General features: G+C 48.6%; 1 protein-coding gene across 6 annotated transcripts in view; it reads left to right on the top strand.

Annotated features, from left to right (window-relative positions):
* Positions 1–17,036, top strand: part of LOC115099048 (very long-chain specific acyl-CoA dehydrogenase, mitochondrial-like) — a 490,244-nt gene that overhangs the window by 271,616 nt on the left and 201,592 nt on the right. For all 6 annotated transcript variants that reach the window (XM_029616323.1, XM_029616322.1, XM_029616317.1 and 3 more), the window contains one exon: positions 6,590–6,676. In XM_029616323.1, coding sequence (XP_029472183.1) covers positions 6,590–6,676 — 87 coding nt within the window. The remainder of the gene's footprint in view (positions 1–6,589; positions 6,677–17,036) is intronic.

Here is a 17,036-nt window from a genome sequence, read left to right as displayed (position 1 = left end):
TCAAAGGTAGTGGGTATCAATCTTTAATGGTGATAGCATTGAGTCCACGGAAATCAATGCAGGGTCTAAGTGTTCCATCTTTTTTTCCCACGAAGAAAAAACCAGCTCCGGCCGGGGAGGTAGAGCGTCGAATGAACCCTTTTTGTAAATTCTCCTGAATGTAACTGGTCATAGCCTGAGTCTCTGAAGCGGATAGGGCATAGACCTTTCCTCGGGGAGGAGAGGCCCCTGGAACTAGGTTAATGGCACAGTCAAATTCTCGATGTGGGGGCAGGATCTCCGCTGCCTTTTTAGAGAAGACATCTGCGAACTGGCTATACGATGCAGGTAGCCCTTCGAGTCGTGTAATGCATAGGTAGCTGTCGGTAGGTATGGATTCTTGAAGACAAGTCTCTTGACAAGCAGCTCCCCATCGCAGGAGTTTCAGGGTCGTCCAATCAAACTGAGGATTGTGTCGTTGCAACCAGGGAATCCCCAGTACCACGGGGTGTATGGCCCTCTGGATAACATAAAATGAAATTTGTTCGCAATGTTTGGGTCCGATGTGACACTCCAGAGGAACAGTCTGATGGGTTATCCTCCCCGGTAGCGGGTCTCCATGAATAGAGGATATAATCAATGGTGTGGGACAAAGTTGCAGAGGAATATGGAGTTTCTCCACGATGTCTTGAAGAATGAAACTCCCACCGGCACCGGAGTCTACTAGAGCCATGGTGGAAAAATGAAGGTCCTTAAGTGCCAATGAGATCCGGAGAGTAAGTGGAAGAGCTGGAGAGGTACTGCCTAGGGTTACTCCTCCGCCAGAGCCTAGGCTTTGAAGTTTCCTGGACGAATCGGGCATCGGGCTATGAGGTGACCCTATCCTCCACAGTACATAGGCCTGGCCGACGGCGTCTCTGTCGTTCCTCAGGGGAAAGAGGACCACGCCCCAGTTGCATAGGTTCTTCAGTATTACCTCCAGAAGATGTGGAAGGTTGTGGGGCGGTTGAGACTGGATGAGGAGAGTTCCAAGAGCTGGTTCTTCTGGAATTAGTTCCTTCACGGGCTCTTTCTTGCAGCCGACGGTCTATCCGGTTCACTAAGTTGATGATAGCGCTAAGGACTTCGGTAGTTCTCGAGCCGCCATCTCGTCCTTGATCTTTGACGACAGACCCTCCAAGTATATGGAACGCAAGCAGTTCTCTTCCCAATGCAGTTCCGAGGCCAAAGTTCTAAACTCAATAGTGTAATATGCGAGGGCTCGACTACCTTGTCGTAGTTGTAGCAGTTTAGAACTGGCTACTACCTGTTTTCCCGGATCATCGAAGACTGTGACGAAAAGTTCCAAGAATTTTTTAAGGTTTTGCAGGATGGGATCTGATCATCGCCAATAAGGAGATGCCCAGGCCAGGGCCTTTCCCTCCAACAGTGACAAAATGTACGTGGTCTTGGTAAGATCGTCTGGAAACGAAGAGGCTTGAAGTTGAAAATGCATGTTGCATTGGTCAATGAATCCTTGACACAAATGAGGATCTCCTGCATAGCGTGGAGGTATAGGTAACGGAATTGTGGTTCTGCCAACACTTGGCACCAACGCTGGTACGGCGGCAGTGGCGGCCTGGGCAGCTGCCATGGCTTCCATACGTGCGTTCATTCGTTCTAATGATGATGCCATGGATTCCAGAATCCGTTGTTGTTCTATAACCTTCTGAGCCAACCCTGGAATGGCTTGACGAGCCGAGGCCTCTGCCGAGTCCATGGCCTTGGTATTCTGTTATGAAAGTGGACCCTTGTTTCACGATAATAGCTACCGTCGAAGGGCGAGGCCTTGCGAACCGAAGACTCTTGCTAGAAGATTTCACCCTGGAAGCACGCGACCCCCCAGGAGAAGCCCGTAGGGGTCCGGCCGCTGGGACTTAGGCGATTCCTCTGAAGACTGTAAGAGGTCTAGATGCAGGTGCCTCCTGCAGGTCGTGGGTTCCAGACGGCTGGCGCCTCCAGCAGGTCGTGACAGTCTTGAGGATAGAATCAAAGAGAAGTCCAAGTCCGGTCCAAAGTTCAAAATACCAGCGGGGTCCGAATCCAGTCCAGGGTTAAGGCAGAAGAAGGGTCCGAAGCCGTGCCAGGGTCGAGACAGGAGAAGGGTCCAAATCCGTACCGGGGTCAAGCCAAAGAAGAATCCAGAACCAAACCAGGGATAACCAGGAGAAGCCACGAACACCAGTCCAAGTCAGCAGCCAAGAATCAGTCCACGGAGCAGGAGAGAAGACGGGACGAAGAAACAGGAACCAGGAGCCAGGAACACACTCAAGGCAGGAACCTGACTGCTCAGCCCTTGCCTTAAATACAGGAAGCAGGAGGAGGAGCATCAGGGGGAGCCATGACACTTCCTGTCATGGCCCCTTTAAGAATATCCTGCAGCCGCGCGCGCGGCCCTATGAGGCACAGGGGGAGGAGTCAGATGGCCGCGATCCTCGCTGCCAGCTCGGCGAGGGCGGCAGTCAAGGGAGGAGCAGGAAGGGCAGCTTTCCCCGGCAGACCCCGCAACTAACCCCGGCGAACCGGGTGAGTGAAGCTTACTGCCCCTGGTGCTGCCTACGTCGCGGCCGACCGCGGCCGGCGGCCATGACACCCGGTCCCGTTCCCGGTCTGCCACGGCCCTTAACATAGATCCTTTCTCGTGCCCCAGTCCTCAACTATTGGACTATTTGTGGTCCCTCTCGGAGTCTGGGCTACAGACCACCTCAATCAGAGTTCACCGGAGTGCTATCAGCGCTTATCACCAGGGGATAAATGGCACACCCATTTCTGTGCAGGCCTTAGTGGGCCGCTTCATGAGGGGCCTGTTACAACCAAAGCCCCCTCTGCATCCTCCTGTTGTGTCCTGGGACCTCAACGTGGTACTAGTGTGACTCATGCAGTCTCCTTTCGAGCCTATGCAATCCTGCGAGCTTAAACATCTCACCTGGAATGTCATTTTCCTGGATGTGGTCACCACCTTCGCTCGCAGGGTTAGTGAGCTTCAGGCGTTAGTAACGTATACGCCCTATATGAAATTCTTTCATGACAGGATGGTTCTACGCACTCACGATAAGTTCCTACCTAAAGTGGTGACTGATTTCCATCTCAATCAGTCCATTGTTTTGCCCACCTTCTTTCCAAGACCCCATTCCCCCCAGGAGGAACAGGCTCTGGACAGCCTGGAGTGCAAGCGTGCCTTGCCTTTTATCTTGAGTGCACTGCAGCCCACAGGCAGCCCATGCAACTCTTTGTCTCCTTTGATAAAAACAGACTTGGCGTTGCGGTGGGCAAGCAGACCCTGTCTGATTTATTTATTTATTTATTTAAAAGCATTTATATACCGTTTTTTAAAAATAAATTTTTGTCAAAACGGTTTACAAAGGTGAAATAAAACATAAAAATAATCAAAATAAAATAGATTTTTTAAAAATATACATTGGTTGGTGGACTGTATATGTTATGTTCGTCGACCCTTGGGCCGGCTGAGACTGCAGGTGCCGTGCTATGGATACCCACAGTGGGCGTTGCAACTGGGAGGCAGCGCTGAGGAGAGACTTCGAAGACGGCTTCACCACTGGAAGCCCGAGGTCCCCCCAGGAGGAGCCCTAGGGACCCGGGCCTCTTGGTGTTAGGTGGATCCTATGCAACCAAGGATCAGAAGGGCAGCCTGCCGAGGTAATCCAATGATGAGAAGATGCCCAGGAGGTCAGAAGAGACTTCACCCTTGGAAGCCCGCAGTCCCCCCAGGAGGAGCCCGTGAAGACCCGAGCCGCTGGGGCTTAGGAGTACCCTCCAGGCAGTGATGAACAAGTACCTACGGCAGTGGGAAGAGATGAAACCGAAGTCCAGGAACAAGCCAAGGTCGGGAGCCAGAAGTCAGATATCGAATGCCGAAACCAGGAACGGAAGCAGAAGCAGGGAAGTGCGGAGCAAGTCACTGGTGCAGAGACATAGGCACTGCCCCAAGGAGCGGAGGAGAGCAGAGTCAAAGTCTCCGGTGGCAAGGCAGATATTACCCTGAGGAGCGGGGAGCATAGAGCAGGAGTCTCTGCAAGGCAGTTCTCAAGGCAACCCCGAGGAGCGGGGAGGCCAGCAGGCAGGACCTCTGGAGAGGCGCAGGGACTACCCCGCAGAGCGGGGAAGTCTGGAGACAAGTCTCCCAAGGAAGCGCACGCAGGCCCCTGAGGAGCAGGTACCCGAACCAGAGTCCAGAACTGCAGGTAGAGATCCAAGACAGGCACCAACGTCCAAGGAGACAGGAACAAGCACCAGTAGGTGAAGGAACTCATTGCCAACTCGATTAGTGTAGGCCAAGGGAGGTGCTTATAAATCCCAGCTTGTGATGTCATCAATCGGGGACGCCCCTGAGGTTCCCGCCATAGCGTCTTTAAAGAGAGACTCGGTGGCGCGCACGTGCGTCTAGAAAGGCCCAGAGGAGGCATGGAGATCGGCGGCATCCCAGCCGCCATGAGAAGTCTTGGGAGGCAGATGGCATGCAGCAGCAGCGGATAGCCACAGCCACGAGTTCGCTCGGAGAGGAGAGGAGAGCAGGGCAGCACATGATGTGATTTGGGTTGGCTGCTGTTTACTCCATTCCATATTTACTTTATTATTCTACTGATTCTCCTTTCTGTCTTGTCACACTGCTTAGAAACCCTGAGGCAATCAGATATAATTACCCAAGATTTTTCTCTGGTAATAATTCATACCCCTTTCTTGATCATGTATTGCTTCACTAACTTTCTGCAACCCAGATACATGACTGTATGCATTTTTTGTTTTAATTCTTAGTTGATGCACTTGCGAATCCTCAGGTTTTCTGTATTTAAGAACTTAAGAACATAAGAAATTGCCATGCTGAGTCAGACCAAGGGTCCATCAAGCCCAGCATCCTGTTTCCAACAGAGGTCAAACCAGGCCACAAGAACCTGGCAAGTACCCAAACACCAAGAAGATCCCATGCTATTAATGCCAGTAATAGCAGAGGCCATTCCCTAAGTCAACTTTATTTATAGCAGTTAATGGACTTCTCCTCCAAAAACGTATCCAAACCTTTTTTGAACCCAGCTACACTAACTGCACTAACCACATTCTCTGGCAACAAATTCTAGAGCTTAATTGTGCGTTGAGTGAAAAAGAATTTTCTCCGATTAGTCTTAAATGTGCTACTTGCTAATGTCATGGAGTGCCCCCTAGTCCTTCTATTATCCGAAAGTGTAAATAACCAATTCACATTTACCCATTCTAGTCCTCTCATGATATTATAGACCTCTATCATATCCCCGCTTAGCCATCTCTTCTCCAAACTGAACAGCCCTAAGCTCTTTAGCCTTTCCTCATAGGGGAGCTGTTCCATCCCCTTTATCATTTTGGTTGCCCTTCTCTGTACCTTCTCCATAGCAACTATAATTTTTTTGAGATGCGGCGACCAGAATTGTACACAGTATTCAAGATGCGGTCTCACCATGGAGCGATACAGAGGCATTATGACATTTTCTGTTTTATTCACCATTCCCTTCCTAATAATTCCTAACATTCTGTTTGCTTTTTTGACTGCTGTAGCACACTGAGCCGAAAGTTTCAAAGTATTATCCACTATGATGCCTAGATCTTTTTCCTGGGTGGTAACTCCTAATGTGGAACCTAACATCGTGTAACTACAGCAAGGGTTATTTTTCCCTTATATGCAACACCTTGCACTTGTCCACATTAAATTTCATCTGCCATTTGGATGCCCAGTCTTCCAGTCTCGCAAGGTCCTCCTGTAATGTATCACAGTCTGCTTGTGATTTAAGAATTCTGAATAATTTTGTGTCATCTGCAAATTTGATCACCTCGCTTGTCATATACCTTTCCAGATCATTTATAAATATATTGAAAAGCACCGTTCCAAGTATAGATCCCTGAGGCACTTCACTGTTTACCTTTTTCCACTGGGAAAATTGACCATTTAATCCTACTCTCTGTTTCCTGTCTTTTAACCAGTTTGTAATCCACGAAAGGACATTGCCTCCTATCCCATGACTTTTTAGTTTTCTTAGAAGCCTGTCTTGAGGAACATTGTCTAACACCTTCTGAAAATCCAAATATACCACATCTACCGGTTCACCTTTGTCCAGATATTTATTCACCCCTTCAAAAAAATGTAGCAGAGGTTAGGGTAGGGGGTTCCCTCCCAGTCCACTCCTTAATTGGAGCTGACTTCGAGAGAACTGGGGAAGGCCCCGATGTATTGCTGCGTGATTTTGCAGAATTAAACCCCCCTTGGACGCACCAACCTGGCATTTTATAACATGCGCATGCTGGCATGCGCAGTGTTATAAAATCACACATCCTTGTATGTGCGCCAGGTAGAGCGTGCACATGGACGCGTGTGAGTAAGTTTTGAAAATCTACCCCAAAGTGCATTAGACTGGTGGGAGGGCACAAACAGCTTGTGACAGTACTTCACTGGTTCTAATATGTTGAAAGTTATGAAGCTATGTTATTGTCTTGAGATGATTATATGTCTTACTAGCATTTGCAATACTCATTTTCGACTATGCCATCTCGAGATTGCATCATGTGGATAATGTATTGATTTTTTCAGTCAATGGCTTACATGGTCAGTGCCAACATGGACATGAAAGTGCCTGAGTTCCAGATAGAAGCTGCAATCAGTAAAATTTTTGCTTCTGTAAGTTTTATGTTTTTTAAATGTATTACAAGATAATTTTCCTATAAACAGATGAACCAGGACATGTGCTTTTATAAAGTACACTTTTCAAAAGCCATTTATTTGGGTAAATACCGATTTAAAAACAAACCAGAGTTTATTCATAAAGATTGTATTCCCTGTATTTTGGTTGGTTGGTTGTAAAAGAAAGGGGGAAATTAATTTTGAGGTTGATGGGTAGTTTTGGTAAATACCGATTTAGCCAGACAAAGGGGCTGTCTGGCAAGAAAGTATGCACCGGGATCCACAATGCGTACACTTTTAAATGCATTTAGAGGAGGCATTCTCAGGGGTGAGTTTAATCGGGGTGAGAAAAAGTACACACATTGATACTTTTCCATCAAAATTCTACCCACCAAAAAAACAGGTACAAATACCCATGGCAACTTTCAAAGTCAAAACGTACTTTCTGAAAATTGATGCAAAGGTAGCCATGGATTGATGGATTGATGGATTGATGCAAAGGTAGCCATGGATTTTGCACTAATGTGAACAATATGATAATTGCTTCTATGGAGCAAGAAGTCTAGGAGCAGGATAAACATCCTCCCTTCATGAAGAATTGGACTTTTGGACTTCCCATTTGTTCTTGACTGGTGTAGCAGAAAGAAAAGGAAGGTGAAATATATACTAAAATGATAATTTCCTTTTCTTTATTTCTGGTACACCAATCTAAAAACCCACCCTGGAAGATAATTTAAAAATGAATAATAATTATTATTATTTAAAAATATTAAAGGATTTTAAAAAGAAAAACGGTTTCTTCTATTACTTTGTTCTTAATGCAATTACAAAGTTATGTTTGCTAAGAAGTTATATTGTTTCTTAATATTTAATGTATTTTTTTTATTATTTTGATGTTTTAAAGTAGTGTATATGTTGAATGCTTTGTCAAACGAATACTGGTATAATGTGTTGTGTGCTTCCCCTGCATAAGTTAGCTGGCAAATACACATATAAGTTATTTCAATTTTCAAAGTGGACTTATGTGCATATATCAACGTTGGAAATTATGCCACCAAATTTACTTGCATAGAATTACATCTGATATTCTCACAGGACAAGCAGGATGATAGTCCTCACATATGGGTGACATCATCATGCCCTGACCATCCTAGGACAATGTCAACCACGGACCCTCATTTGGTCTGTGTACTTTGGGCCCGACGCACGACATAGATTCATGTACCAATTGCTCCCAGATGACACCGAAGGGCCGTCGGGCGCGTCTGGAGAAAGTGGCGCTCTTATTCCATACGAAGCAGTACCCGCCATTCCAAACTTCATTGACGCCGTCACCGGCTAAACCGTGCCATCGATCTGATACTGATGACTCGGTGCTGAATACAGGTAAGGCCGAGCACTGAGAGAAGCACTGGCATAGACATCAAAAATCTATGCCGTCGACCTCAGGGACACCGGTGGCTTCAACATCTGGAATTGAGCCACCGAGGAAGAAGCCCCGGGCTGAGGAGCTTCGACCCTCTTCTAAGCCGGATGCACCGAGGCGTTCTCCGCCTTCAGTGGGCACGACAGCCGAGACTCCACTGGGACTGGTGGACCCTCCGGCGATGCCCGCCATGCCTCCTACTCTGGACCTGGGGTTCACCACTCCAGCGCTCCATGAGGAATTGCACCAGATGGTGCAAGAGGCAGTGGAACAGGCCATCCAGAGCCTTCCGAGGCCATGGACACCGGCACCGGTTCCACCGGTGCTTGTTCCTCTCCTTGACAAGCTGGACGTCCTCATCGGTGCCCTGCGGATGGCACCAGGGAAATCACCGATTCCGATTGCTCCTTCAACACCCATTCCTCTCTCCTCGGATGAGGAGGGGTCATCAATGCCGGAGCCCATTCCGGGATCTTCTGGAGCAAGTGCACCAAGGTGCCCGGCGAAGTCACTGATGCCATTGATGCCTTTTCGTCCCTCACCGATGCCGGACCCGAGGCCATCGATGCTGGCACAGATACCCTCAGTGCCAAGGCCTCCTCCGGCCAGGGGAGGTCCTTCTTTACCGCCTGGACAACCGTTGGATGCTGGAGATCAGCCTTATAATCCAGATGATTCTTTTTTTTAATTTAATTTTTATTGAATTTTTCAATAATTTTCAGGATAGAATGTACAGAGAAAAACAGCTTAAAACAAACAAATTTAGAGGAATAAACAATATTATATCTCTCTTACATATCCTCTATTCATATTGCAAGGAAATTAGAGACATTGCAGATCTCATTGAAACGGAACAGTTAAACAAAAGTTACATTGATATAGGAAAATATTGATTGCAAGTGCTTAAGGACAGATGATTCTTTTGATTCCCAGGTTTCTGTCGATGTTCCATCGGAGCCTTTGCCACCTGAGGAGAGGCATAAGTCTCCACCGGAGGACCTCTCCTTTATTAATTTCATAAGGGAGATGGCGGAGACTATTCCATTCACACTACAAACTGAAGAAGACTCCAGGCATAAAATGCTGGAGGTCCTTCAATTTCTGGATCCACCAAAAGAAATAATGTCAATTCCAGTACATGACATTCTACTGGATCTTCTGTAGCGCAACTGGAAACATCCCTGGACAGTCCCTTCTGTTAACCGCAAGACGGATGTGACTTATTTGGTGCAGCCATCTCCTGGTTTCCAAAAAACACAGTTGGCGCATCATTCAGTGGTGATGGAGTCCGCCCAGAAGAGGTATAAACGTCCAAAACCTCATTCTTCAGCACCTCCCGGGAAGGAGCAAAAGTTCCTGGATGCTTTTGGGCGCAGAGTTTTCCATGGTTCTATGCTCATCTCTCGTATTGCGGTGTATCAGTTGTATATGACCCAATACAACAGAAATCTTTTCAAGCAGTTGCAAGAATTTGGGGAATCTCTCCCGGAGCAACTTCAAGATCAACTGAATTCCATTATTAAAAAAGGCTTCGATGCAGGTAAGCATGAAGTCAGGTCAGCTTATTACGTTTTCGATACAGCGTCCAGGTTGTCAGCAGCTGGAATAAGTGCGAGATGTTGGGCTTGGCTCAAATCCTCGGATTTACGCCCAGAAGTCCAAGATCGTTTGGCAGATCTCCCCTCTGCAGGGAATAATCTCTTTGGAGAAAAGATCCAGGAAACGGTAGCACAGATAAAGGACCATATTGAAACGCTCCAACAGCTCTCCGCTGCTCATGCTGATTTTTCTGCCTCTTCTAAACGGCCGTTTAGGAGAGAGGCAAAGAGACCGGCTTACAAAGCCTGAAGGTACTTTTCTCCACCTGCGCAATCTCATCCATCAAGACCTTTCCAGAAGCCTCCACCACAACAACCCAGATCTCAGAAGACACAGCCACTGGTTCAGCCTGGTCCCACCTCGGGGTTTTGACTCCTTGATAGTGACTGTCATGTTCCCCCTCTGCCATCTCTACCGGTCGGTGGCTGACTTTGCCACTTTGCCACTAAGTGGATAAGCGTCACCACGGACCGCTGGGTCCAGTCAGTCATAGCTCAAGGTTACCATCTAAACTTCCTCTCCATACCGTCGAACTCTCCACCTCGGCCAGGGTGGACTTACTACGATCATGCTCATCTCTTGCAAGAGGAAATAGCTTCCCTCCTGCAAGCCAATGCCATAGTACCAGTTCCTCCTTTACAAAGGGGACACGGCTTCTATTCCCGATACTTCTTAATACCAAAAAAGACGGGAGGCATTCGCCCCATATTAGACCTTCGTGCCCTAAACAAACATCTTCGGAAAGAGAAGTTTTGGATAGTAACCTTAGGCTCCTTACTACCGCTTCTCCAATGGGGGGATTAGCTTTGCTCTCTAGATCTCAAAGATACGTACATGCACATAGCAATTACTCCGTCTCACAGAAAGTACCTTCAGTTCCGCGTCAGAAACCAACACTTCCAGTACCAAGTACTTCCGTTCGGCCTAGCTTCGACCCCTCATATCTTCACGAAATGCCTAGCAGTAGTAGCCACATACTTAAGAAGCCTAGGCACTCACATCTATCCTTATCTAGATGACTGGTTACTGAGTGCTCAATCACCTGAGGCAGTTCTTCACTCCCTACATCTTACTGTGCGGCTCCTACTATCCTTGGGATTTCTAATCAATTATCAGAAGTCCCATCTGACTCCATCTCAAGTCCTCTCCTTTATCGGAGCGGATCTCGACACTATCCAAGCAAAGGCGTTTCTTCCCAGGGACTGAGTTCATACGCTGGTGGGGCTGATGCACACTGTACAGTCTTGTCGAACCACGACTGCTCGTTATGTCCTTGTCTTGCTGGGACATATGGCGTCCTTGGTCTATGTTACCCCAATGGCTCGACTTGCCATGAGAGTAATGCAGTGGAATATTAAAATCCCAGTGATCACAGGCACATCATTCAATATTAGGGGTGTGAATCGTGTGATCGATCGTCTTAACGATCGATTTTGGCTGGGGGGGGAGGGAAATCTTATCGTCGTGTTTTTTTTTTTTTTTTAAATTGTTAAAAATCATAAATCGGGGGAGGGCGGGAAAACCGGCACACCAAAAAACCCTAAAACCCACCCCGAACCTTTAAAAAAATCCCCCACCCTCCCGAACCCCCCCCAAAATGTTTTAAATTACCTGGGGTCCAGTGGGGGGGGGTCCCGACGCGATCTCCCTCTCTCTGGCCACGACTGCGTTGAGAGAAATGGCGCCGGTGGCCCTTTGCCCTTATCATGTGACAGGGCAAAGGTAGCGCCGGCGCCATTTTGGTTCCTGGTTCCCGTCGTCACACGTCCAGGAGATCGCCCCCGGACCCCTGCTGGACCCCCAGGGACTTTTGGCCAGCTTGGGGGGGCCTCCTGACCCCCACAAGACTTGCCAAAAGTCCAGCGGGGGTCCGGAGCGACCTCCTGCACGCGGGCCGAATTGCCAATCTTCAAAATGGCGCCGGCGCTAACTTTGCCCTCACTATGTCATATGGGCGCTACCTTTGCCCTGTCACATGATAAGGGCAAAGGGCCACCAGCGCCATTTCTCTCAACGCAGTCGTAGCCAGAGAGAGGGAGATCGCGTCGGGACCCCCCCCACTGGACCCCAGGTAATTTAAAACATTTTGGGGGGGTTCGGGAGGGTGGGGGATTTTTTTAAAGGTTCGGGATGGGTTTTAGGATTTTTTTGGTGTGCCGGTTTTCCCACGCCCTATTTAACGATACAATACAAATGCCCCTGACGATAAATCGGGGGCATTTGTATTGTATCGTGCACTCTAACGATTTTGGACGATTTTAAAATTATCTGATGATAATTTTAATCGTTCAAAAACGATTCACATCCCTATTCAAAATCCAACATTGTCCATGTCACCAGGCAGCTTCATCTCTCACACCGATGCTTCCACTCTAGGTTGGGGAGCACATGTCAACCACCTGCAGACTCAGGGAACCTTGTCGTCAGAAGAGGCATGACATCAAATAAACTTTCTGGAGCTCTATGCAATCAGATATGCCCTTTGTGCCTTCAAGGATTGCTTTCCAAACAAAACAATCCTGATCCAAACGGACAATCAGGTAGTGATGTGGTACATCAACAAGCAGGGAGGGACCAGTTCCTACCTCCTATGTCAGGAAGTAGCACAAATTTGCTACTGAGAGCAACCTACCTGGTGGGTGTGGACAATGCTTTAGCGGACAAACTCAGTCGAACATTTCAGCCCCCCGAGTGGTCCCTCAACCCCGTGGTGGTGGACTGGGTATTTCAGAAGTGGGGATATCCGAACATCGACCTCTTTGTGTCGGTTCACAATCGCAAGGTGGAGAACTTCTGCTCCCTACATCACAATCACAAAACTCCACCACGGGATGCTTTTGCCCTTTCCTGGGAGACGGGCCTCCTCTATGCCTACCCACCACTTCCTCTCATCAGCAAGACTCTCATGAAACTATGCAAAGACAGGGGTCTACTGATTCTAATAGCCCCCTACTGGCCAAGATAGGTATGGTTCCCCATCCTTCGCGACCTCTCAGTGCATCCACAAATTCGGCTAGGCACAGATCCATCCCTGATATCTCAGAAGAGCGGACAGTTGTGCCATCCCAACCTTCAGGCCTTGTCACTGACGGCTTGGATGTTGAAAGGCTAATCTTGTGGCCTCTCAATCTTTCGGACTCTGTATCCCAGGTCCTGCTAGCTTCACGAAAGCCTTCTACTAGAAAATCTTACCATTCTAAATTGAAAAGATTTTCATTGTGATGCATGTCAAAGGAGTTAGACCCTTTTACCTGCCCCACAACTCAGTTTTGAGACTACCTCTGGCACCTCTCAGAGTCAGGTTTACAAACTTCCTCCATTAGAGTACATGTCAGTGTGGTGGCCGCCTTCCATCGGGGTACAGGGGATGTCTCTCTTTCGACACAACCCTTAGTAGTATGCTTTATAAAGGGCTTGCTTCACCTCAAGCCCCCTCTCTGACCCCCGGCCCTGACATGGGTCCTTAATGTGGTTTTAGCAAGACTCATGAAACCTCCGTTTGAGCCTCTGCATTCCTGCGAGTTACGACATGTTACTTGGAAAGTACTTTTCCTTTTAGCTTTGACATCTGCCCACAGGATCAGTGAGCTACAGGCGCTGGTAACATACCCCCTTACACAAAATTTCTTCATGATCGGGTGGTCCTCCGCACCCATCCTAAATTTCTGCCGAAGGTAGTCTCTGAGTTCCATTTAAATCAATCTATAGTTTTGCCTACTTTCTTTCCGAAACCCCACTCACATCCAGGTGAGTGGGCTCTGCATTCCTTGGACTGAAAACGTGTGTTAGCCTTTTATTTGGAATGCACTGCAGGACATAGAAAATCCACCCAGCTATTTGTCTCTTTTGATAAAATTAAATTGGGTATCCTGGTGGGAAAGCAGACCCTGTCCTACTAGTTGGCAGACTGTATTTCCTTCTGCTACCAACAAGCAGGCCTTCCGCTACAGGGACGCGTTAAAGCGCACTCCTTTCGAGCAATGGCAACGTCGGTAGCAAACCTTCGGCTTGTGCCTCTTAGGGATGTGCAGAGGGACCGCATATGTTGCATTCGGTATTCATATTCGTCGGGGGGCAGATACATTGCATTCGGCAAGGGGGGCCCCTGATACGTTCATGCGTTCATTCTTATTCGTTTCCTAGCTAAAATTTAATTAACTATAACCCCACCCTCCTGACCCCACCAAAACTCCCTGGTGGTCCAGCGGGGGGTCCGAAAGCCATCTACTGCACTCACACCGTCGGCTGCCGGTATTCAAAATGGTGCTGATAGCCTTTGACCTTACTATGTCACAGGGGCTACCGGTGCCATTGGTCGGCCCCTGTCACATGGTAGGAGCAATGGATGGCCGTGATTGGGCTCCATCCTGATGATGTCACCCATATGTGAGGGCTAACATCCTGCTGTCCTGTGAGAACACCTGTTACAGGTAAGCAACTCTGCTTTATATGCATGGAAAATTTTCAGTATAATTTATGTGCATACTTATGAAAATCTAAAAGTGTGTATGCAAGTCAAAACCCTTCCCCCACTCTGGCCCCGGGAATATCATTGTTTGATCTAAGTAAACTTTTGCATGAACAGGCTGCACACATGTTAGTTTACATTCATATTGTGTGGACAGTGTCATGTTTGGGTGGCCTAGGAAGGCCTTGCATTCTGTCATGTTCGGGGACGCTAGGGAGCGATCCCAGCTGAGGGGTTTTAGTGTGCCCTTGGGCCTCGGCCCGATCCCAGACGAATCCAGGACCGAACCGAGGGTTGGCGGCGTGTCCCAGCATGGGCAAAGACAAGGTCTGACCCTTTGCCGGACCTGCATGCTTCCGGAGCCAACAAGCTGATGTTGGTATATGAACAGGCCAGACTGAGGATGAGGGCAGACGGAGGCCTTGTAACACAGAAGACTCACGATGTGAAGACACTGGAAGTGGATGAGGATCTTGGAAGACTCTCGATGAGACGAGGAGCTTGGAAGACTCTTAGACGAGACGAGAAGCTGGGAAGGTTAGACATTGGCACTGTCTCTCAGGGCGCCCTACACAGTCCACCCGCGGGACTGGTCATGGACCACCCTGTCCCACTGCACGCCCTACACAGCCTGAAGAGGCTGGTCACGGACCATGCGGAGAGCGGGACGAGCGCAGGAAGGGAATCCAGCAGAGGCGAGACTCCAATGACGAAGCCAGTGTCATCCGGAGAACCACAGGAGCTGGCAGGTCAGGAGGATTTGGGAACACAGGAAACAGATCCAGCTGCGACGAGACTCCAATGACGGGATCGATGTCATCCGGAGGATCACAGGAGCTGGCGGATTAGGAGGACTCGAATGATGAAGGAGGGCGGAACCTCGGAAACATCAGGAAGAGTGAAACGTTAGGAAGCAAGACATCAGGAAGCGAGACATCAGGAAGCGAGACATCAGGAAGCCTGGGCGAGGGACCTCAGGAGACGAAGACATGGAACACAGGAAGCAGACGAGACATGGAGCTCCAACGATGAACAGAGACCTGACGGAGCGCTGGAAGACAGGAACTTCCAGAAGTGAAGTAACTCCGATGCAAGGCAAACAGGAATGCAGGAGAAGCCTTTATATAGGGCTGACACAGGAAACAGTCCTAAGGTGGGGCCCAGGGCATATCTGGCCGTGGGCCCTTTAAATCTAGCAAGGAGGCGCGGCCACGCGCCTAGAAGCAGGAACAGGAAGCTGTGCGGGACCGTGGACAGCGGCCCTGCACTGATGTCAATGAGGACGAAACAGGGCTGGGCCGAGGAGCAGGCCCCGATGTCGGCAGCAGTTCTTGCCACTGCAGGAAGACTTGAAGGCAGCTCTGGCCGCCAGGTGAGATCGGGGACTGCGGCCTCTGGCCGCGACGATGACGCTGGTGTCTGCAGCGGCTCCAGCCACGAAGAAGCATGGCGGCAGGCCCGCCGTCCGCGGTGAAGAAGAGCTGACTGTGGCACCGTCCGCGAAGAACGTCGGCAGCTCCGTGCAGTGATGGGGAAGGCAGCAGCATGGAGGTGAGGAGCCCGCTCATGGGGGATAGCTCCGTGGGCAGGATTCATGACAGACAGTTTTGAAGAAAATGATTGAAGGCTATAATGACCAATGTTATGCTGGTGATAAACCAGAAATCTCAAAAAGGCAGAGTTTTTACCTTTGAAAATTTAGCCAGCATATGGAATAGTGGTACAAAGTACCCACAACATAATTTAGCACCTGCATTGAAGCAGGCACAAAAGTGCATACCAGAAATGACATGTGGAGATTGAGTATGCAGTTTCCGTGTGTAATTTCCCTTTTCCTAGCACCCAGACAGATGAATTCAAGACCAGTGGGTTAAGCACCTCTAGCAGCAGATGAAGACGGAGCAAACTGACATCACATTATATACTCCGGCAGTGACGTCAGCCTGCCAGTATTCTCCATCTTCAGCAAATGATAGACCATGGTTTGCGGATCTGCCGCGGCTCCTGGTAGACTCCTCCCTCTGGTTTCCGGTGCACAGGGATCTGTTGTGGTAGGGACATATTCTTCACAAAGATCCAACTTGATTTTGTCTTACAGTATAGCCCCTGAGAGGACTCGCTTGCTGAAGTGTGGATATTGTACTACGGTAATTGCCATCTTAGTATGAGCAAGAAAGTTCTCCACTTCTTTAGCCTATGTGCAGGTTTGGTGTGTATTTGAAGATCGAGAGGTACTTCCTCGTTCAGTTAAGATCCCACTCATTTTGGAATTTTTGCAGGATAGGTTGAATAAAGGGTTGGCCCTTAATTCCTTGAAGGTACAAGTAGCAGCTCTTGCCTGTTGCAGGGGTCAGGTAAATGGTGAATCCTTATCAGCTCATCCTGATGTGGCCCGTTTCTTGTGAGGAGTGAAACATCTTCATCATCCCCTGCAGTTACCGGTATCCTTGTGGAATCTTAATCTGGTTTTGGGATTCTTGGTGGGCCCTACATTTTGACTGATGCGTAGCCTTTCCTTGTGGTTACTGACCTTGAAAAAGGTGTTTCTGGTGCTGATATGTTCTGCGTGTCGAATTTCCGAGCTGCAGGCCTTGTCTTACTGGGAGTTGTTCCTTCGGATGACTTCAGGGGTGATATAGCTGCTTACTGTTCCTTCTTTTTTGCCAAAAGTGGTCTCAGATTTTCACTTGAAACAGTCCATTTCTCCTAGGACAAGAAGGATGGTAGTCCTCACACATGGGTGACATCATCAGATGGAGCCTGGCATGGAAAACTTCTGTCAAAGTTTCTAGAACTTTGACTGGCACACTGAGCATGCCCAGAATGCCACTATCTGCATGGCCACATGAGGGTCCCCCTTCAGT

Source organism: Rhinatrema bivittatum, chromosome 9 (genome assembly GCF_901001135.1).
Source record: "Rhinatrema bivittatum chromosome 9, aRhiBiv1.1, whole genome shotgun sequence".
NCBI classification, from domain to species: domain Eukaryota; kingdom Metazoa; phylum Chordata; class Amphibia; order Gymnophiona; family Rhinatrematidae; genus Rhinatrema; species Rhinatrema bivittatum.
The sequence above is the reverse complement of the archived record's forward strand: the minus strand, read 5'-3'. Positions and strand labels throughout refer to the sequence as shown.